At 37.1% G+C, this 21,971-nt stretch overlaps 11 protein-coding genes across 11 annotated transcripts; 4 read left to right on the forward strand and 7 right to left on the reverse strand.

Moving 5' to 3' along the window:
* Positions 1-416: 416 nt before the first annotated feature.
* Positions 417-911, forward strand: BESB_070020 (uncharacterized protein; the record flags this gene model as incomplete). The annotated part of the gene is made up of 1 exon (XM_029365375.1): positions 417-911. The coding sequence occupies one exon, from the start codon at positions 417-419 to the stop codon at positions 909-911; it is 495 nt and encodes a 164-aa protein (XP_029214864.1).
* Positions 912-1,756: 845 nt separating this feature from the next.
* Positions 1,757-3,229, reverse strand: BESB_070110 (uncharacterized protein). Its single transcript, XM_029365384.1, has one exon. It carries the CDS (start codon positions 3,102-3,104, stop codon positions 2,205-2,207), a length of 900 nt encoding a protein of 299 aa, XP_029214865.1. The 5' UTR covers positions 3,105-3,229; the 3' UTR covers positions 1,757-2,204.
* Positions 3,230-3,277: 48 nt separating this feature from the next.
* BESB_070030 (uncharacterized protein) lies at positions 3,278-3,823 on the reverse strand (the record flags this gene model as incomplete). The annotated part of the gene is made up of 2 exons (XM_029365376.1): positions 3,278-3,724; positions 3,785-3,823. 2 exons carry the CDS (start codon positions 3,821-3,823, stop codon positions 3,278-3,280), a joined length of 486 nt encoding a protein of 161 aa, XP_029214866.1.
* An 85-nt stretch (positions 3,824-3,908) lies between these two features.
* On the reverse strand, positions 3,909-4,322 carry BESB_070040 (uncharacterized protein; the record flags this gene model as incomplete). The annotated part of the gene is made up of 1 exon (XM_029365377.1): positions 3,909-4,322. One exon carries the CDS (start codon positions 4,320-4,322, stop codon positions 3,909-3,911), a length of 414 nt encoding a protein of 137 aa, XP_029214867.1.
* A 997-nt stretch (positions 4,323-5,319) lies between these two features.
* Positions 5,320-6,068, reverse strand: BESB_070050 (uncharacterized protein; the record flags this gene model as incomplete). Its single annotated transcript, XM_029365378.1, has 1 exon — positions 5,320-6,068. Exon 1 carries the CDS (start codon positions 5,968-5,970, stop codon positions 5,320-5,322), a length of 651 nt encoding a protein of 216 aa, XP_029214868.1. The 5' UTR covers positions 5,971-6,068.
* A 755-nt stretch (positions 6,069-6,823) lies between these two features.
* Positions 6,824-7,903, reverse strand: BESB_070120 (uncharacterized protein; the record flags this gene model as incomplete). The annotated part of the gene is made up of 1 exon (XM_029365385.1): positions 6,824-7,903. The coding sequence occupies one exon, from the start codon at positions 7,901-7,903 to the stop codon at positions 7,649-7,651; it is 255 nt and encodes an 84-aa protein (XP_029214869.1). The 3' UTR covers positions 6,824-7,648.
* Positions 7,904-11,206: 3,303 nt separating this feature from the next.
* On the reverse strand, positions 11,207-12,074 carry BESB_070060 (uncharacterized protein; the record flags this gene model as incomplete). Its single annotated transcript, XM_029365379.1, has 1 exon — positions 11,207-12,074. Exon 1 carries the CDS (start codon positions 11,855-11,857, stop codon positions 11,207-11,209), a length of 651 nt encoding a protein of 216 aa, XP_029214870.1. The 5' UTR covers positions 11,858-12,074.
* A 66-nt stretch (positions 12,075-12,140) lies between these two features.
* BESB_070130 (uncharacterized protein) lies at positions 12,141-13,686 on the forward strand (the record flags this gene model as incomplete). Its single annotated transcript, XM_029365386.1, has 1 exon — positions 12,141-13,686. Exon 1 carries the CDS (start codon positions 13,051-13,053, stop codon positions 13,684-13,686), a length of 636 nt encoding a protein of 211 aa, XP_029214871.1. The 5' UTR covers positions 12,141-13,050.
* Positions 13,687-14,197: 511 nt separating this feature from the next.
* BESB_070070 (uncharacterized protein) lies at positions 14,198-14,641 on the forward strand (the record flags this gene model as incomplete). The annotated part of the gene is made up of 1 exon (XM_029365380.1): positions 14,198-14,641. Exon 1 carries the CDS (start codon positions 14,402-14,404, stop codon positions 14,639-14,641), a length of 240 nt encoding a protein of 79 aa, XP_029214872.1. The 5' UTR covers positions 14,198-14,401.
* A 2,791-nt stretch (positions 14,642-17,432) lies between these two features.
* BESB_070080 (uncharacterized protein) lies at positions 17,433-18,722 on the forward strand (the record flags this gene model as incomplete). Its single annotated transcript, XM_029365381.1, has 1 exon — positions 17,433-18,722. Exon 1 carries the CDS (start codon positions 17,598-17,600, stop codon positions 18,720-18,722), a length of 1,125 nt encoding a protein of 374 aa, XP_029214873.1. The 5' UTR covers positions 17,433-17,597.
* Positions 18,723-19,870: 1,148 nt separating this feature from the next.
* BESB_070090 (uncharacterized protein) lies at positions 19,871-20,689 on the reverse strand (the record flags this gene model as incomplete). The annotated part of the gene is made up of 2 exons (XM_029365382.1): positions 19,871-19,897; positions 20,270-20,689. The coding sequence occupies 2 exons, from the start codon at positions 20,687-20,689 to the stop codon at positions 19,871-19,873; spliced, it is 447 nt and encodes a 148-aa protein (XP_029214874.1).
* Between the last annotated feature and the right edge of the window lie 1,282 nt (positions 20,690-21,971).

Below are 21,971 nucleotides of genomic sequence, written 5' to 3' on the forward strand. Positions count from 1 at the left end.
CCTGTATTATAAAATCCAGTAGACTCATGTCCTTGTCGTTTATATAAATCTATTAATGCTTGTCAAGTTCCTTGTATCTAGTTAGCTCACTGCGTACTTAGGATCAGACCAAAAGAGTTCACTAATGGTACTAGAAAATAGGAGATCGCGTTAGTTCTTGGGAAAACGACTTCCGAACCACCAATATATATTGGTACAAAGAAGTTACCATATCCTCCGTACAAAGCAGGCATTAAGAACATAAAGATCATAGCTAGGCCATGTATCGTTATTATCACATTATAAGTAGCTATCGTCTCTGTACAAATGATCCGCGATCCAGAACTGTATAACTCAAATCGAATAAACAAAGACATTATAGTTCCTAGAATACTGAAGATGACTCCGGTTATGAGATACAGACAACCAAGTTCTTTATGATTGCAGTACACCACCACCCCACTGGACTGCTTAAGACAGCTAAAAGTGTTGGATTTCAATATCCTACTACATTAAGATTATTCCACATCGGTTATGTTCTAGGCGTAATATATGGATTCTTGTTCTCACTCATCTTAACAGCGAGAGAAAACTACTACTCAGATGCTAGTCTAATCAGTAGCATCGTACTTGGAGTTATCATCTCTGAGACAGGATTATTTATCAGCTTTTTCTGGGGAGTATATACTACGAGTTGGACTACTGGTTTAGATCTTGAAGGTCTTTGTTTACCGGATCCAAGTTCTCTTGTGCTTTTCATGACCATCATGTTAAGTGCATTAAGTATAGTGGTATCCAGCGTATATTTGAAAAACCAACATTTGTATACAAGCTGTACGAATATCATGACATTCACTTTGGTAGTCGCCTTCTTAATGTTAGTCTGTACGGAATACACGGATCGGATTCTTGTTGGCCTGGCACCTGTTTAGTAACTGGATGAACGCTTTTTACGCCTGGTATGCATGGATAATACTCGACTCTTCTATAGTTTAACCGCTACTGCTGGGACTGTATATTATGTACTTACGGTAGTACTATCAAGCCTCTTCTTCCAAATAGATTTCATGGAAAACCTAAAATTCGCATGTTTGATTGACATTTAGCCGCTAATATACAATCATCCAAGATATATTTATCTATCGCAGGTTCGGTCTAATGTCCCGTTATACTATATAGATCACATGGCTTCTGGTACTTTGAGATCATGCTAACGGCGAGAAGGGAAGTGTGTTTCAATAACTAGCTGAGTGCTTGTACGGAGGATATGGTAACTTCTTTGTACCAATATATATTGGTGGTTCGGAAGTCGTTTTCCCAAGAACTAACGCGATCTCCTATTTTCTAGTACCATTAGTGAACTCTTTTGGTCTGATCCTAAGTACGCAGTGAGCTAACTAGATACAAGGAACTTGACAAGCATTAATAGATTTATATAAACGACAAGGACATGAGTCTACTGGATTTTATAATACAGGGTTGAACTGTGGGTTAGTTTCAATGCCCAAGGCAGAGCACTGGATTGGATACCCAGGGAACTGTGCTCCCATTAATAAGAATCATATTCTAAGTCACCAGGCATGCAATACCAATCAGATAACAACTGAAGCTAGACTCCATGTTACACTTACTAAAATGGGATTCCTAGGTTGATATAAACTACCTTTTTCTGGGAGTATATACTACGAGTTGGACTACTGGTTTAGATCTTGAAGGTCTTTGTTTACCGGATCCAAGTTCTCTTGTGCTTTTCATGACCATCATGTTAAGTGCATTAGCAGAGCATAGTTAAGATGATAACTATTGTGGATATAGAACCAATTGAACACCATGTATTAATATAACAAAGATAATCAGGGTAATCTGGTATCCTTCTTGGCATAACGTTGAAACCAAGTATATGCATAGGGATGAAAATTAATAAGATACTACCTAAGAAGACTACAAACCAGATGCTTAAATATGGAGAAGCACCGGTATTTACATGGAATAGATTTACAGTATCTCCGAACATATCTCTGCTATAGAAGATAAAGCCACATATAGTAGCTAGTACTGCACCAAGAGATAATACGAAATGGAAATGAGCTACAATATAGTATGTATCATGTAGGGCAATATCCATACCAGCGTTACCCATAACTACACCTGTAGTACCACCTAGAGTAAACAATAGGATAAAACTAAGAGCAGCCCATAGATCTACAGTTCTTGTAGTTGTATGGCTAGCCATATAGGTACCCTAACCAGTTGAAAATCTTAGTACCGGTAGGAATTGCAATCATAATAGTCATAGCAGAGAAATAAGCTCTGGTATCTACCTCTAGACCGACTGTCATCATATGATGTGCCCATACTAAGGAACCTAGAATAGAAATACAACCCATAGCTAAGATCATAGATTGTCCACCGAAGACAGATCTAGCAGCATACATAGATAATGTCTGCGAGACTACACCAAAAGCAGGTAAAATTAGAATGTATACCTCTGGATGTCCGAAGAACCAGAATAGATGTTGATAAAGTACACTATCACCAGAATACATAGAATCATAAAATTCAGTGTTTACGTGTAGATCAAGAAGGATCATAACTAATCCACCAGTAAGAATAGGTAGAGTGAAGACTAACATAAGGGCAGTAAATATGATAGCCCAGATATATAGAATATAGTTCTTAGCACCAGCATTAGAACCCATGAAGACGCAAGTACCAAGGAAGTTAATAGAACTTAAAATACTACTAATTCCTAGTACTGCAAGACCTCCGATAATCCAATCAGTTGCCTCTGGATTTAACACCATCAAGCTAGTACTTAGTGGAGGATACATTGTCCAACCAAGACCACTACCAAACTCGGAACAAATACTTTGAGTTAACAACACAGAACCTAATGGTACTAGAAAATAGGAGATCGCGTTAGTTCTTGGGAAAACGACTTCCGAACCACCAATATATATTGGTACAAAGAAGTTACCATATCCTCCGTACAAAGCAGGCATTAAGAACATAAAGATCATAGCTAGGCCATGTATCGTTATTATCACATTATAAGTAGCTATCGTCTCTGTACAAATGATCCGCGATCCAGAACTGTATAACTCAAATCGAATAAACAAAGACATTATAGTTCTAGAATACTGAAGATGACTCCGGTTATGAGATACAGACAACCAAGTTCTTTATGATTGCAGTACACCACCACCCCACTGGACTGCTTAAGACAGCTAAAAGTGTTGGATTTCAATATCACGGTAATCATGTTTGCTTGGAAGCTGTAGTCATTATAACTATTGATTTAGTATAAGCATAGAACCAATCCGGTAGTAAGATATACGATAGTAGCTAATCTACCATATAAGATATAAGTCGCTTGTGGAATAGCACTACCAATAATAATCAAGAAGATCATACTGTATACCCAAATAATTACCCATCCACTGACTACATTTCGAGTCATAAAATGTTGTCGTATCAACATTCGAGTATTCAAAGCTCGAATTTCAGATAAAAGAGCTAAGTTAATGAGAGAGGACATAAATACTAACAAACCACCGGTTTTGGATGGGATTACTTTTAACACCGCATAATATGCTAAAAAGTACCATTCAGGTACGATATGAAGCGGAGTTACAAACCGGTTCACTGGTATGGAGTTATCTGGGTGCGATAATTCAATCAAACCAAAAGCCGTTTGTAAGAAAATTAAACCAATTAGATAATATGTAGATAGGGAACAAACTGTCTCCAGACGTTCTTAACCCAGCTCACGTATTACATCTGACGGTGAACTAGCGTTCCTAACTGAATCTTGTTCAATAACAAGGGAGTAATGAGCCGACATGGAGGTGCTGATACAATCCGAGGATTAGAACTCCCAATATTATCTGACCTGTTATCCCCGGCGTACCTTACGACCGTTATATGATTTAGAGATAGAATGTAATGTGGATTAATATCCACATGGTTTCTACAAAGTGTAGATATAAAATAGTGAATGGTTCTGTAAAGATCTTGCATAACATACCTTTAGATTTGCTTAGCATTATAGAGCTTGTAGGCATGTAAGTAACTAAAGAACTATAGATACTTTGAGTGAAGAATACAAGGATAGCTCCAACAATAACATGGCTAAAATGTATACCAGTTAAGATGAAAAGTCCATTACCAAATGCATTATCATTAATATAAAGAGATAGTCCTAAGTATTCCGTACAGACTAACATTAAGAAGGCGACTACCAAAGTGAATGTCATGATATTCGTACAGCTTGTATACAAATGTTGGTTTTTCAAATATACGCTGGATACCACTATACTTAATGCACTTAACATGATGGTCATGAAAAGCACAAGAGAACTTGGATCCGGTAAACAAAGACCTTCAAGATCTAAACCAGTAGTCCAACTCGTAGTATATACTCCCCAGAAAAAGGTAGTTTATATCAACCTAGGAATCCCATTTTAGTAAGTGTAACATGGAGTCTAGCTTCAGTTGTTATCTGATTGGTATTGCATGCCCTGAGTACGTAAGGAAAAGGAAAGGTTAACCGCTATTTAAACACAACAGTTACCGTAGCTGTAGATGAATGCTAAATCTAGAGTATCTCTCCTAAGACACTGCATAACATATGAATGCTCCTTCCGCCATTCGTTGACTGTGTTTACCACGGGGAATTAGAACAGAATACCAAGTTCTTTGCCTGGAGGTTTGTTACGTTCCGTACAGTTGTAGGTAAAAGGTATGTTAGAGACTTAGACTAGCGTTGGAGCACATTGTTTCATTCGATAGTCCACGCTCAATCTTACCATACATAGTACTTTTATGATCCCAGGCTGGTTTAATAAGTCAAAGTTTAGCCGGGAAGTTAGCGTCTAAAATATATAACCGATAGTCTCAACTTAGATGCACAGATGGACATAATTAATCCTTGTACGGTTTGTACCTACTTGACTCCTCAGTTTAAGCAGAACTGTAGTTTCTCGGGACTAAAGTCAGCATAATCAATAAAAAGGTTTGTTCAGCCACTGGTTCACCATAACTACCTTGTTTCGACTTCGTACCGACTGTGTTATTGTAGCACATATCAATCCCTTAAATAGGGATATTATTCCCAAACAACCGGATCGTGTTGGCTAGGTGAACTAATCACGTTTCATAAATACAATCAGTGAAAGCTCTTTTGATTTCCATGAACGGAGTTACATATTAGATTCTCTTCGCTCCCATGGTATTTAGTAAGTTAACATTGAAACGTATCCAGTGTAAAGTTTGAACGTAATCCAGCTTTACCTTCTATGTTGTTATGTTAACCAAATAAGTTTCATCGTTGTTGATATTTCATTGACATGTTGATAACATAAATACTAACAAACCACCGGTTTTGGATGGGATTACTTTTAACACCGCATAATATGCTAAAAAGTACCATTCAGGTACGATATGAAGCGGAGTTACAAACCGGTTCACTGGTATGGAGTTATCTGGGTGCGATAATTCAATCAAACCAAAAGCCGTTTGTAAGAAAATTAAACCAATTAGATAGGATAGACATTTAGCATCGGTCATTAACATATGAGGATAGAAGGCTACTTTAAGTGCGGAATCAATACCTGCAGGGTTACTAGAACCATTTAAATGTAAATAGAAGATGTGTAATACAATTAGAATGCAACCTACAAAAGGTAATATAAAGTGCAATACAAAGAATCGTTTTAATGTTACATCAGATACATAGTATCCACCGAGTAACCAAGGTACTAAATATGGTATTGGAGAAAGGAGATTAGTAATGACTGTAGCACCCCAGAAACTCATCTGTCCCCATGGTAGTACATAACCGAGGAAAGCAGTGGCTATAGTAAGTAGATATAAAACTAAACCAGACATCCAAGCAGTAGTTAAATAACTATAGCTGGAGTTATACATACCTCGAGACATGTGTATTAAGATACACAAGAAGACGAAAGAAGCAGTTGTTGCATGCAACATCCTAAATTCCCATCCTGCTGCTACCTCTCTAACTAGATGTTGAACACTAGCAAATGCACAAGATGCTTCAGAAGTATATCGGAACGCTAAAGTGATACCTGTAATTATTTGGAGTACAAAGGTAATTGCAACTAAGAAACCAAAGTTATAAGATGAAATTTAGATTGAGAGCACACCGATAAAAGACGAGGTGTGCCCGGAATAGACTCATGGAAATTTGTGTGTTCTCGAAACCATGCTAGCACAATAGAACTTCGTTAAAATAACATACATATTAAAATGAAGCGCATGTAAACTAGTCTTAAAACACACCGCTCGTCACGTAACAAATCTTCAAATCGTACTGTAATTTTTATATATGTACCGTAACTATAACCAATGGTGACATCCAAATGTTCACGCTCAATCTTACCATAACATAGTTACTTTTATGATCCCAGGCTGGTTTAATAAGTCAAAGTTTAGCCGGGAAGTTAGCGTCTAAAATATATAACCGATAGTCTCAACTTAGATGCACAGATGGACATAATTAATCCTTGTACGGTTTGTACCTACTTGACTCCTCAGTTTAAGTTAGGAGTCCTTTGTTTACAGCTTGTACCGTTACTTTCAGGAGCATACCGTTAAATTCGATGATCTTATGTGTTCACTCAAATCGAATAAACAAAGACATTATAGTTCCTAGAATTACTGAAGATGACTCCGGTTATGAGATATACAGACAACCAAGTTCTTTATGATTGCAGTACACCACCACCCCACTGGACTGCTTAAGACAGCTAAAAGTGTTGGATTTCAATATCACGGTAATCATGTTTGCTTGGAAGCTGTAGTCATTATAACTATTGATTTAGTATAAGCATAGAACCAATCCGGTAGTAAGATATACGATAGTAGCTAATCTACCATATAAGATATTAAGTCGCTTGATGGAATAGCACTACCAAAATAATCAAGAAGATCATACTGTATACCAAATAATTTACCCATCCACTGACTACATTTCGAGTCATAAAATGTTGTCGTATCAACATTCGAGTATTTCAAAGCTCGAATTTCAGATAAAAGAGCTAAGTTAATGAGAGAGGACATAAATACTAACAAACCACCGGTTTTGGATGGGATTACTTTTAACACCGCATAATATGCTAAAAAGTACCATTCAGGTACGATATGAAGCGGAGTTACAAACCGGTTCACTGGTATGGAGTTATCTGGGTGCGATAATTCAATCAAACCAAAAGCCGTTTGTAAGAAAAATTAAACCAATTAGATAGGATAGACATTTAGCATCGGTCATTAACATATGAGGATAGAAGGCTACTTTAAGTGCGGAATCAATACCTGCAGGGTTACTAGAACCATTTAAATGTAAATAGAAGATGTGTAATACAATTAGAATGCAACCTACAAAAGGTAATATAAAGTGCAATACAAAGAAATCGTTTTAATGTTACATCAGATACATAGTATCCACCGAGTAACCAAGGTACTAAATATGGTATTGGAGAAAGGAGATTAGTAATGACTGTAGCACCCCAGAAACTCATCTGTCCCCATGGTAGTACATAACCGAGGAAAGCAGTGGCTATAGTAAGTAGATATAAAACTAAACCAGACATCCAAGCAGTAGTTAAATAACTATAGCTGGAGTTATACATACCTCGAGACATGTGTATTAAGATACACAAGAAGACGAAAGAAGCAGTTGTTGATGCAACATCCTAAATTCCCATCCTGCTGCTACCTCTCTAACTAGATGTTGAACACTAGCAAATGCACAAGATGCTTCAGAAGTATATCGGAACGCTAAAGTGATACCTGTAATTATTTGGAGTACAAAGGTAATTGCAACTAAGAAACCAAAGTTATAAGATGAATTTAGATTGAGAGCACACCGATAAAAGACGAGGTGTGCCCGGAATAGACTCATGGAAATTTGGTGTGTTCTCGAAACCATGCTAGCACAATAGAACTTCGTTAAATAACTACATATTAAAATGAGCGCATGTAAACTAGTCTTAAACACACCGCTCGTCACGTAACAAATCTCAAATCGTACTGTAGATTTTATATATGTACCGTAACTATAACCATGGTGACATCCAATGTTCACGCTCAATCTTACCATACATAGTACTTTTATTGATCCGGCTGGTTTATAAGTCAAAGTTTAGCGGGAAGTTAGCGTTAAAATATATAACCGATAGTCTCACATTAGATGCACAGATGGACATAATTAATCCTTGTACGGTTTGTACCTACTTGACTCCTCAGTTTAAGTTAAGGAGTCCTTTGTTTACAGCTTGTACCGTTACTTTCAGGAGCATACCGTTAAATTCGATGATCTTATGTGTTCACTTCAAATCGAATAAACAAGACATTATAGTTCCTAGAATACTGAAGATGACTCCGGTTATGAGATACAGACAACCAAGTTCTTTATGATTGCAGTACACCACCACCCCCACTGGACTGCTTAAGACAGCTAAAAGTGTTGGATTTCAATATCCTACTACATTAAGATTATTCCACATCGGTTATGTTCTAGGCGTAATATATGGATTCTTGTTCTCACTCATCTTAACAGCGAGAGAAAACTACTACTACTCAGATGCTAGTCTAATCAGTAGCATCGTACTTGGAGTTATCATCTCTGAGACAGGATTATTTATCAGCTTTTTCTGGGGAGTATATACTACGAGTTGGACTACTGGTTTAGATCTTGAAGGTCTTTGTTTACCGGATCCAAGTTCTCTTGTGCTTTTCATGACCATCATGTTAAGTGCATTAAGTATAGTGGTATCCAGCGTATATTTGAAAAACCAACATTTGTATACAAGCTGTACGAATATCATGACATTCACTTTGGTAGTCGCCTTCTTAATGTTAGTCTGTACGGAATACTTAGGACTATCTCTTTATATTAATGATAATGCATTTGGTAATGGACTTTTCATCTTAACTGGTATACATTTTAGCCATGTTATTGTTGGAGCTATCCTTGTATTCTTCACTCAAAGTATCTATAGTTCTTTAGTTACTTACATGCCTACAAGCTCTATAATGCTAAGCAAATCTAAAGGTATGTTATGCCAAGATCTTTACAGAACCATTCACTATTTTATATCTACACTTTGTAGAAACCAATGTGGATATTAATCCACATTACATTCTATCTCTAAATCATATAACGGTCGTAAGGTACGCCGGGGATAACAGGTCAGATAATATTGGGAGTTCTAATCCTCGGATTGTATCAGCACCTCCATGTCGGCTCATTACTCCCTTGTTATTGAACAAGATTCAGTTAGGAACGCTAGTTCACCGTCAGATGTAATACGTGAGCTGGGTTAAGAACGTCTGGAGACAGTTTGTTCCCTATCTACCATATTATCTAATTGGTTTAATTTTCTTACAAACGGCTTTTGGTTTGATTGAATTATCGCACCCAGATAACTCCATACCAGTGAACCGGTTTGTAACTCCGCTTCATATCGTACCTGAATGGTACTTTTTAGCATATTATGCGGTGTTAAAAGTAATCCCATCCAAAACCGGTGGTTTGTTAGTATTTATGTTATCAACATGTCAATGAAATATCAACAACGATGAAACTTATTTGGTTAACATAACAACATAGAAGGTAAAGCTGGATTACGTTCAAACTTTACACTGGATACGTTTCAATGTTAACTTACTAAATACCATGGGAGCGAAGAGAATCTAATATGTAACTCCGTTCATGGAAATCAAAAGAGCTTTCACGCTATCTCTAGTGCCTGTCGAGTCGCTCAAGGAAGATTTGATCCTGTATATGATTTAAGGGATGTAAAGGTGCTCAGGGTCTAACCGTCGGGCCATCTGGATCCTCATATTCAAAGATAATTCTATTTAAGAAAGTTTTAGATAAACGACATGTGAAGAGTCGGACCAACTTTCACGCACGACGATAATTACCGACAAGGATTTACCTACCTTTGGACCGTCATAATACAGCCGCCGTTTACATTTTACTGCACCGGGCAGGGATTATATACTATAACCTCTACAGTGGTATTAGCAGTATCTAGTGTTGATGTACAACAGACGCTCTCCTTGTTCCACTACCTAACCATAATCTATTGTTCCAGATATTAAGGAATGTACGCTTCATATAACTACACAACGTTATGCCAAGAAGGATACCAGATTACCCTGATTATCTTTGTTATATTAATACATGGTGTTCAATTGGTTCTATATCCACAATAGTTATCATCTTAACTATGCTCTGCATTAAGTATAGTGGTATCCAGCGTATATTTGAAAAACCAACATTTGTATACAAGCTGTACGAATATCATGACATTCACTTTGGTAGTCGCCTTCTTAATGTTAGTCTGTACGGAATACACGGATCGGATTCTTGTTGGCCTGGCACCTGTTTAGTAACTGGATGAACGCTTTTTACGCCTGGTATGCATGGATAATACTCGACTCTTCTATAGTTTAACCGCTACTGCTGGGACTGTATATTATGTACTTACGGTAGTACTATCAAGCCTCTTCTTCCAAATAGATTTCATGGAAAACCTAAAATTCGCATGTTTGATTGACATTTAGCCGCTAATATACAATCATCCAAGATATATTTATCTATCGCAGGTTCGGTCTAATGTCCCGTTATACTATATAGATCACATGGCTTCTGGTACTTTGAGATCATGCTAACGGCGAGAAGGGAAGTGTGTTTCAAAGAAAAGGGATGTTTAGCCGGGAAGTTAGCGTCTAAAATATATAACCGATAGTCTCAACTTAGATGCACAGATGGACATAATTAATCCTTGTACGGTTTGTACCTACTTGACTCCTCAGTTTAAGCAGAACTGTAGTTTCTCGGGACTAAAGTCAGCATAATCAATAAAAAGGTTTGTTCAGCCACTGGTTCACCATCAACTACCTTGTTTCGACTTCGTACCGACTGTGTTATTGTAGCACATATCAATCCCTTAAATAGGGATATTATTCCCAAACAACCGGATCGTGTTGGCTAGGTGAACTAATCACGTTTCATAAATACAATCAGTGAAAGCTCTTTTGATTTCCATGAACGGAGTTACATATTAGATTCTCTTCGCTCCATGGTATTTAGTAAGTTAACATTGAAACGTATCCAGTGTAAAGTTTGAACGTAATCCAGCTTTACCTTCTATGTTGTTATGTTAACCAAATAAGTTTCATCGTTGTTGATATTTCATTGACATGTTGATAACATAAATACTAACAAACCACCGGTTTTGGATGGGATTACTTTTAACACCGCATAATATGCTAAAAAGTACCATTCAGGTACGATATGAAGCGGAGTTACAAACCGGTTCACTGGTATGGAGTTATCTGGGTGCGATAATTCAATCAAACCAAAAGCCGTTTGTAAGAAAATTAAACCAATTAGATAGGATAGACATTTAGCATCGGTCATTAACATATGAGGATAGAAGGCTACTTTAAGTGCGGAATCAATACCTGCAGGGTTACTAGAACCATTTAAATGTAAATAGAAGATGTGTAATACAATTAGAATGCAACCTACAAAAGGTAATATAAAGTGCAATACAAAGAATCGTTTTAATGTTACATCAGATACATAGTATCCACCGAGTAACCAAGGTACTAAATATGGTATTGGAGAAAGGAGATTAGTAATGACTGTAGCACCCCAGAAACTCATCTGTCCCCATGGTAGTACATAACCGAGGAAAGCAGTGGCTATAGTAAGTAGATATAAAACTAAACCAGACATCCAAGCAGTAGTTAAATAACTATAGCTGGAGTTATACATACCTCGAGACATGTGTATTAAGATACACAAGAAGACGAAAGAAGCAGTTGTTGCATGCAACATCCTAAATTCCCATCCTGCTGCTACCTCTCTAACTAGATGTTGAACACTAGCAAATGCACAAGATGCTTCAGAAGTATATCGGAACGCTAAAGTGATACCTGTAATTATTTGGGTATACAGTATGATCTTCTTGATTATTATTGGTAGTGCTATTCCACAAGCGACTTATATCTTATATGGTAGATTAGCTACTATCGTATATCTTACTACCGGATTGGTTCTATGCTTATACTAAATCAATAGTTATAATGACTACAGCTTCCAAGCAAACATGATTACCGTGATATTGAAATCCAACACTTTTAGCTGTCTTAAGCAGTCCAGTGGGGTGGTGGTGTACTGCAATCATAAAGAACTTGGTTGTCTGTATCTCATAACCGGAGTCATCTTCAGTATTCTAGGAACTATAATGTCTTTGTTTATTCGATTTGAGTTATACAGTTCTGGATCGCGGATCATTTGTACAGAGACGATAGCTACTTATAATGTGATAATAACGATACATGGCCTAGCTATGATCTTTATGTTCTTAATGCCTGCTTTGTACGGAGGATATGGTAACTTCTTTGTACCAATATATATTGGTGGTTCGGAAGTCGTTTTCCCAAGAACTAACGCGATCTCCTATTTTCTAGTACCATTAGGTTCTGTGTTGTTAACTCAAAGTATTTGTTCCGAGTTTGGTAGTGGTCTTGGTTGGACAATGTATCCTCCACTAAGTACTAGCTTGATGGTGTTAAATCCAGAGGCAACTGATTGGATTATCGGAGGTCTTGCAGTACTAGGAATTAGTAGTATTTTAAGTTCTATTAACTTCCTTGGTACTTGCGTCTTCATGGGTTCTAATGCTGGTGCTAAGAACTATATTCTATATATCTGGGCTATCATATTTACTGCCCTTATGTTAGTCTTCACTCTACCTATTCTTACTGGTGGATTAGTTATGATCCTTCTTGATCTACACGTAAACACTGAATTTTATGATTCTATGTATTCTGGTGATAGTGTACTTTATCAACATCTATTCTGGTTCTTCGGACATCCAGAGGTATACATTCTAATTTTACCTGCTTTTGGTGTAGTCTCGCAGACATTATCTATGTATGCTGCTAGATCTGTCTTCGGTGGACAATCTATGATCTTAGCTATGGGTTGTATTTCTATTCTAGGTTCCTTAGTATGGGCACATCATAATGATGACAGTCGGTCTAGAGGTAGATACCAGAGCTTATTTCTCTGCTATGACTATTATGATTGCAATTCCTACCGGTACTAAGATTTTCAACTGGTTAGGTACCTATATGGCTAGCCATACAACTACAAGAACTGTAGATCTATGGGCTGCTCTTAGTTTTATCCTATTGTTTACTCTAGGTGGTACTACAGGTGTAGTTATGGGTAACGCTGGTATGGATATTGCCCTACATGATACATACTATATTGTAGCTCATTTCCATTTCGTATTATCTCTTGGTGCAGTACTAGCTACTATATGTGGCTTTATCTTCTATAGCAGAGATATGTTCGGAGATACTGTAAATCTATTCCATGTAAATACCGGTGCTTCTCCATATTTAAGCATCTGGTTTGTAGTCTTCTTAGGTAGTATCTTATTAATTTTCATCCCTATGCATATACTTGGTTTCAACGTTATGCCAAGAAGGATACCAGATTACCCTGATTATCTTTGTTATATTAATACATGGTGTTCAATTGGTTCTATATCCACAATAGTTATCATCTTAACTATGCTCTGCATTAAGTATAGTGGTATCCAGCGTATATTTGAAAAACCAACATTTGTATACAAGCTGTACGAAATATCATGACATTCACTTTGGTAGTCGCCTTCTTAATGTTAGTCTGTACGGAATACTTAGGACTATCTCTTTATATTAATGATAATGCATTTGGTAATGGACTTTTCATCTTAACTGGTATACATTTTAGCCATGTTATTGTTGGAGCTATCCTTGTATTCTTCACTCAAAGTATCTATAGTTCTTTAGTTACTTACATGCCTACAAGCTCTATAATGCTAAGCAAATCTAAAGGTATGTTATGCAAGATCTTTACAGAACCATTCACTATTTTATATCTACACTTTGTAGAAACCATGTGGATATTAATCCACATTACATTCTATCTCTAAATCATATAACGGTCGTAAGGTACGCCGGGGATAACAGGTCAGATAATATTGGGAGTTCTAATCCTCGGATTGTATCAGCACCTCCATGTCGGCTCATTACTCCCTTGTTATTGAACAAGATTCAGTTAGGAACGCTAGTTCACCGTCAGATGTAATACGTGAGCTGGGTTAAGAACGTCTGGAGACAGTTTGTTCCCTATCTACCATATTATCTAATTGGTTTAATTTTCTTACAAACGGCTTTTGGTTTGATTGAATTATCGCACCCAGATAACTCCATACCAGTGAACCGGTTTGTAACTCCGCTTCATATCGTACCTGAATGGTACTTTTTAGCATATTATGCGGTGTTAAAAGTAATCCCATCCAAAACCGGTGGTTTGTTAGTATTTATGTCCTCTCTCATTAACTTAGCTCTTTTATCTGAAATTCGAGCTTTGAATACTCGAATGTTGATACGACAACATTTTATGACTCGAAATGTAGTCAGTGGATGGGTAATTATTTGGGTATACAGTATGATCTTCTTGATTATTATTGGTAGTGCTATTCCACAAGCGACTTATATCTTATATGGTAGATTAGCTACTATCGTATATCTTACTACCGGATTGGTTCTATGCTTATACTAAATCAATAGTTATAATGACTACAGCTTCCAAGCAAACATGATTACCGTGATATTGAAATCCAACACTTTTAGCTGTCTTAAGCAGTCCAGTGGGGTGGTGGTGTACTGCAATCATAAAGAACTTGGTTGTCTGTATCTCATAACCGGAGTCATCTTCAGTATTCTAGGAACTATAATGTCTTTGTTTATTCGATTTGAGTTATACAGTTCTGGATCGCGGATCATTTGTACAGAGACGATAGCTACTTATAATGTGATAATAACGATACATGGCCTAGCTATGATCTTTATGTTCTTAATGCCTGCTTTTGTACGGAGGATATGGTAACTTCTTTGTACCAATATATATTGGTGGTTCGGAAGTCGTTTTCCCAAGAACTAACGCGATCTCCTATTTTCTAGTACCATTAGTGAACTCTTTTTGGTCTGATCCTAAGTACGCAGTGAGCTAACTAGATACAAGGAACTTGACAAGCATTAATAGATTTATATAAACGACAAGGACATGAGTCTACTGGATTTTATAATACAGGGTTGAACTGTGGGTTAGTTTCAATGCCCAAGGCAGAGCACTGGATTGGATACCCAGGGAACTGTGCTCCCATTAATAAGAATCATATTCTAAGTCACCAGGCATGCAATACCAATCAGATAACAACTGAAGCTAGACTCCATGTTACACTTACTAAAATGGGATTCCTAGGTTGATATAAACTACCTTTTTCTGGGGAGTATATACTACGAGTTGGACTACTGGTTTAGATCTTGAAGGTCTTTGTTTACCGGATCCAAGTTCTCTTGTGCTTTTCATGACCATCATGTTAAGTGCATTAAGTATAGTGGTATCCAGCGTATATTTGAAAAACCAACATTTGTATACAAGCTGTACGAATATCATGACATTCACTTTGGTAGTCGCCTTCTTAATGTTAGTCTGTACGGAATACTTAGGACTATCTCTTTATATTAATGATAATGCATTTTGGTAATGGACTTTTCATCTTAACTGGTATACATTTTAGCCATGTTATTGTTGGAGCTATCCTTGTATTCTTCACTCAAAGTATCTATAGTTCTTTAGTTACTTACATGCCTACAAGCTCTATAATGCTAAGCAAATCTAAAGGTATGTTATGCAAGATCTTTACAGAACCATTCACTATTTTATATCTACACTTTGTAGAAACCATGTGGATATTAATCCACATTACATTCTATCTCTAAATCATATAACGGTCGTAAGGTACGCCGGGGATAACAGGTCAGATAATATTGGGAGTTCTAATCCTCGGATTGTATCAGCACCTCCATGTCGGCTCATTACTCCCTTGTTATTGAACAAGATTCAGTTAGGAACGCTAGTTCACCGTCAGATGTAATACGTGAGCTGGGTTAAGAACGTCTGGAGACAGTTTGTTCCCTATCTACCATATTATCTAATTGGTTTAATTTTCTTACAAACGGCTTTTGGTTTGATTGAATTATCGCACCCAGATAACTCCATACCAGTGAACCGGTTTGTAACTCCGCTTCATATCGTACCTGAATGGTAACTTTTTAGCATATTATGCGGTGTTAAAAGTAATCCCATCCAAAACCGGTGGTTTGTTAGTAATTTATGTTATCAACATGTCAATGAAATATCAACAACGATGAAACTTATTTGGTTAACATAACAACATAGAAGGTAAAGCTGGATTACGTTCAAACTTTACACTGGATACGTTTCAATGTTAACTTACTAAATACCATGGGAGCGAAGAGAATCTAATATGTAACTCCGTTCATGGAAATCAAAAGAGCTTTCACGCTATCTCTAGTGCCTGTCGAGTCGCTCAAGGAAGATTTGATCCTGTATATGATTTAAGGGATGTAAAGGTGCTCAGGGTCTAACCGTCGGGCCATCTGGATCCTCATATTCAAAGATAATTCTATTTAAGAAAGTTTTAGATAAACGACATGTGAAGAGTCGGACCAACTTTCACGCACGACGATAATTACCCGACAAGGATTTACCTACCTTTGGACCGTCATAATACAGCCGCCGTTTACATTTTACTGCACCGGGCAGGGATTATATACTATACCTCTACAGTGGTATTAGCAGTATCTAGTGTTGATGTACAACAGACGCTCTCCTTGTTCCACTACCTAACCATAATCTATTGTTCCAGATATTAAGGAATGTACGCTTCATATAACTACACAACGTTATGCCAAGAAGGATACCAGATTACCCTGATTATCTTTGTTATATTAATACATGGTGTTCAATTGGTTCTATATCCACAATAGTTATCATCTTAACTATGCTCTGCATTAAGTATAGTGGTATCCAGCGTATATTTGAAAAAACCAACATTTGTATACAAGCTGTACGAATATCATGACATTCACTTTGGTAGTCGCCTTCTTAATGTTAGTCTGTACGGAATACACGGATCGGATTCTTGTTGGCCTGGCACCTGTTTAGTAACTGGATGAACGCTTTTTACGCCTGGTATGCATGGATAATACTCGACTCTTCTATAGTTTAACCGCTACTGCTGGGACTGTATATTATGTACTTACGGTAGTACTATCAAGCCTCTTCTTCCAAATAGATTTCATGGAAAACCTAAAATTCGCATGTTTGATTGACATTTAGCCGCTAATATACAATCATCCAAGATATATTTATCTATCGCAGGTTCGGTCTAATGTCCCGTTATACTATATAGATCACATGGCTTCTGGTACTTTGAGATCATGCTAACGGCGAGAAGGGAAGTGTGTTTCAATAACTAGCTGAGTGCTTGTACGGAGGATATGGTAACTTCTTTGTACCAATATATATTGGTGGTTCGGAAGTCGTTTTCCCAAGAACTAACGCGATCTCCTATTTTCTAGTACCATTAGGTTCTGTGTTGTTAACTCAAAGTATTTGTTCCGAGTTTGGTAGTGGTCTTGGTTGGACAATGTATCCTCCACTAAGTACTAGCTTGATGGTGTTAAATCCAGAGGCAACTGATTGGATTATCGGAGGTCTTGCAGTACTAGGAATTAGTAGTATTTTAAGTTCTATTAACTTCCTTGGTACTTGCGTCTTCATGGGTTCTAATGCTGGTGCTAAGAACTATATTCTATATATCTGGGCTATCATATTTACTGCCCTTATGTTAGTCTTCACTCTACCTATTCTTACTGGTGGATTAGTTATGATCCTTCTTGATCTACACGTAAACACTGAATTTTATGATTCTATGTATTCTGGTGATAGTGTACTTTATCAACATCTATTCTGGTTCTTCGGACATCCAGAGGTATACATTCTAATTTTACCTGCTTTTGGTGTAGTCTCGCAGACATTATCTATGTATGCTGCTAGATCTGTCTTCGGTGGACAATCTATGATCTTAGCTATGGGTTGTATTTCTATTCTAGGTTCCTTAGTATGGGCACATCATATGATGACAGTCGGTCTAGAGGTAGATACCAGAGCTTATTTCTCTGCTATGACTATTATGATTGCAATTCCTACCGGTACTAAGATTTTCAACTGGTTAGGTACCTATATGGCTAGCCATACAACTACAAGAACTGTAGATCTATGGGCTGCTCTTAGTTTTATCCTATTGTTTACTCTAGGTGGTACTACAGGTGTAGTTATGGGTAACGCTGGTATGGATATTGCCCTACATGATACATACTATATTGTAGCTCATTTCCATTTCGTATTATCTCTTGGTGCAGTACTAGCTACTATATGTGGCTTTATCTTCTATAGCAGAGATATGTTCGGAGATACTGTAAATCTATTCCATGTAAATACCGGTGCTTCTCCATATTTAAGCATCTGGTTTGTAGTCTTCTTAGGTAGTATCTTATTAATTTTCATCCCTATGCATATACTTGGTTTCAACGTTATGCCAAGAAGGATACCAGATTACCCTGATTATCTTTGTTATATTAATACATGGTGTTCAATTGGTTCTATATCCACAATAGTTATCATCTTAACTATGCTCTGCATTAAGTATAGTGGTATCCAGCGTATATTTGAAAAAACCAACATTTGTATACAAGCTGTACGAATATCATGACATTCACTTTGGTAGTCGCCTTCTTAATGTTAGTCTGTACGGAATACACGGATCGGATTCTTGTTGGCCTGGCAACCTGTTTAGTAACTGGATGAACGCTTTTTACGCCTGGTATGCATGGATAATACTCGACTCTTCTATAGTTTAACCGCTACTGCTGGGACTGTATATTATGTACTTACGGTAGTACTATCAAGCCTCTTCTTCCAAATAGATTTCATGGAAACTAAAATTCGCATGTTTGATTGACATTTAGCCGCTAATATACAATCATCCAAGATATATTTATCTATCGCAGGTTCGGTCTAATGTCCCGTTATACTATATAGATCACATGGCTTCTTGGTACTTTGAGATCATGCTAACGGCGAGAAGGGAAGTGTGTTTCAAAGAAAAGGATGTTTAGCCGGGAAGTTAGCGTCTAAAATATATAACCGATAGTCTCAACTTAGATGCACAGATGGACATAATTAATCCTTGTACGGTTTGTACCTACTTGACTCCTCAGTTTAAGTTAAGGAGTCCTTTGTTTACAGCTTGTACCGTTACTTTCAGGAGCATACCGTTAAATTCGATGATCTTATGTGTTCACTCAAATCGAATAAACAAAGACATTATAGTTCCTAGAATACTGAAGATGACTCCGGTTATGAGATACAGACAACCAAGTTCTTTATGATTGCAGTACACCACCACCCCACTGGACTGCTTAAGACAGCTAAAAGTGTTGGATTTCAATATCACGGTAATCATGTTTGCTTGGAAGCTGTAGTCATTATAACTATTGATTTAGTATAAGCATAGAACCAATCCGGTAGTAAGATATACGATAGTAGCTAATCTACCATATAAGATATAAGTCGCTTGTGGAATAGCACTACCAATAATAATCAAGAAGATCATACTGTATACCCAAATAATTACCCATCCACTGACTACATTTCGAGTCATAAAATGTTGTCGTATCAACATTCGAGTATTCAAAGCTCGAATTTCAGATAAAAGAGCTAAGTTAATGAGAGAGGACATAAATACTAACAAAACCACCGGTTTTGGATGGGATTACTTTTAACACCGCATAATATGCTAAAAAGTACCATTCAGGTACGATATGAAGCGGAGTTACAAACCGGTTCACTGGTATGGAGTTATCTGGGTGCGATAATTCGACATAGCTGTGATTGTAAGGAGCATAGGAGATGCTACACGCCTTAATTGGTACTGCATTGATATAATTATCGTACAAGCACTCAGCTAGTTATTGAGAGACACTCACGAGCCCAAAACCATAACTTCGTAATCTCAATGGTTTGTGATTAGAACCATAACACAATGATCTTTACACAGTTCAACCCTGTATTATAAAAATCCAGTAGACTCATGTCCTTGTCGTTTATTATAATCTATTAATGTTGAGTTTGTATCTAGTTTGATGTACAACAGACGCTCTCCTTGTTCCACTACCTAACCATAATCTATTGTCCAGATATTAAGGAATGTACGCTTCATATAATACACAACGTTATGCCAAGAAGATACCAGATTACCCTGATTATCTTTGTTATATTAAACATGTTCAATTGGTTCTTATCCACAATAGTTATCATCTTAACTATGCTTGCTAATGCACTTAACATGATGGTCATGAAAAGCACAAGAGAACTTGGATCCGGTAAACAAAGACCTTCAAGATCTAAACCAGTAGTCCAACTCGTAGTATATACTCCCCAGAAAAAGCTGATAAATAATCCTGTCTCAGAGATGATAACTCCAAGTACGATGCTACTGATTAGACTAGCATCTGAGTAGTAGTTTTCTCTCGCTGTTAAGATGAGTGAGAACAAGAATCCATATATTACGCCTAGAACATAACCGATGTGGAATAATCTTAATGTAGTAGGATATTGAAATCCAACACTTTTAGCTGTCTTAAGCAGTCCAGTGGGGTGGTGGTGTACTGCAATCATAAAGAACTTGGTTGTCTGTATCTCATAACCGGAGTCATCTTCAGTATTCTAGGAACTATAATGTCTTTGTTTATTCGATTTGAGTGAACACATAAGATCATCGAATTTAACGGTATGCTCCTGAAAGTAACGGTACAAGCTGTAAACAAAGGACTCCTTAACTTAAACTGAGGAGTCAAGTAGGTACAAACCGTACAAGGATTAATTATGTCCATCTGTGCATCTAAGTTGAGACTATCGGTTATATATTTTAGACGCTAACTTCCCGGCTAAACTTTGACTTATTAAACCAGCCTGGGATCATAAAAGTACTATGTATGGTAAGATTGAGCGTGGACTATCGAATGAAACAATGTGCTCCAACGCTAGTCTAAGTCTCTAACATACCTTTTACCTACAACTGTACGGAACGTAACAAACCTCCAGGCAAGAACTTGGTATTCTGTTCTAATTCCCCGTGGTAAACACAGTCAACGAATGGCGGAAGGAGCATTCATATGTTATGCAGTGTCTTAGGAGAGATACTCTAGATTTAGCATTCATCTACAGCTACGGTAACTGTTGTGTTTAAATAGCGGTTAACCTTTCCTTTTCCTTACGTACTCAGGGCATGCAATACCAATCAGATAACAACTGAAGCTAGACTCCATGTTACACTTACTAAAATGGGATTCCTAGGTTGATATAAACTACCTTTTTCTGGGGAGTATATACTACGAGTTGGACTACTGGTTTAGATCTTGAAGGTCTTTGTTTACCGGATCCAAGTTCTCTTGTGCTTTTCATGACCATCATGTTAAGTGCATTAAGTATAGTGGTATCCAGCGTATATTTGAAAAACCAACATTTGTATACAAGCTGTACGAATATCATGACATTCACTTTGGTAGTCGCCTTCTTAATGTTAGTCTGTACGGAATACTTAGGACTATCTCTTTATATTAATGATAATGCATTTGGTAATGGACTTTTCATCTTAACTGGTATACATTTTAGCCATGTTATTGTTGGAGCTATCCTTGTATTCTTCACTCAAAGTATCTATAGTTCTTTAGTTACTTACATGCCTACAAGCTCTATAATGCTAAGCAAATCTAAAGGTATGTTATGCAAGATCTTTACAGAACCATTCACTATTTTATATCTACACTTGTAGAAACCATGTGGATATTAATCCACATTACATTCTATCTCTAAATCATATAACGGTCGTAAGGTACGCCGGGGATAACAGGTCAGATAATATTGGGAGTTCTAATCCTCGGATTGTATCAGCACCTCC

The sequence above is a fragment of the Besnoitia besnoiti genome, assembly GCF_002563875.1.
Source record: "Besnoitia besnoiti strain Bb-Ger1 chromosome Unknown contig00062, whole genome shotgun sequence".
Lineage (NCBI taxonomy): Eukaryota > Apicomplexa > Conoidasida > Eucoccidiorida > Sarcocystidae > Besnoitia > Besnoitia besnoiti.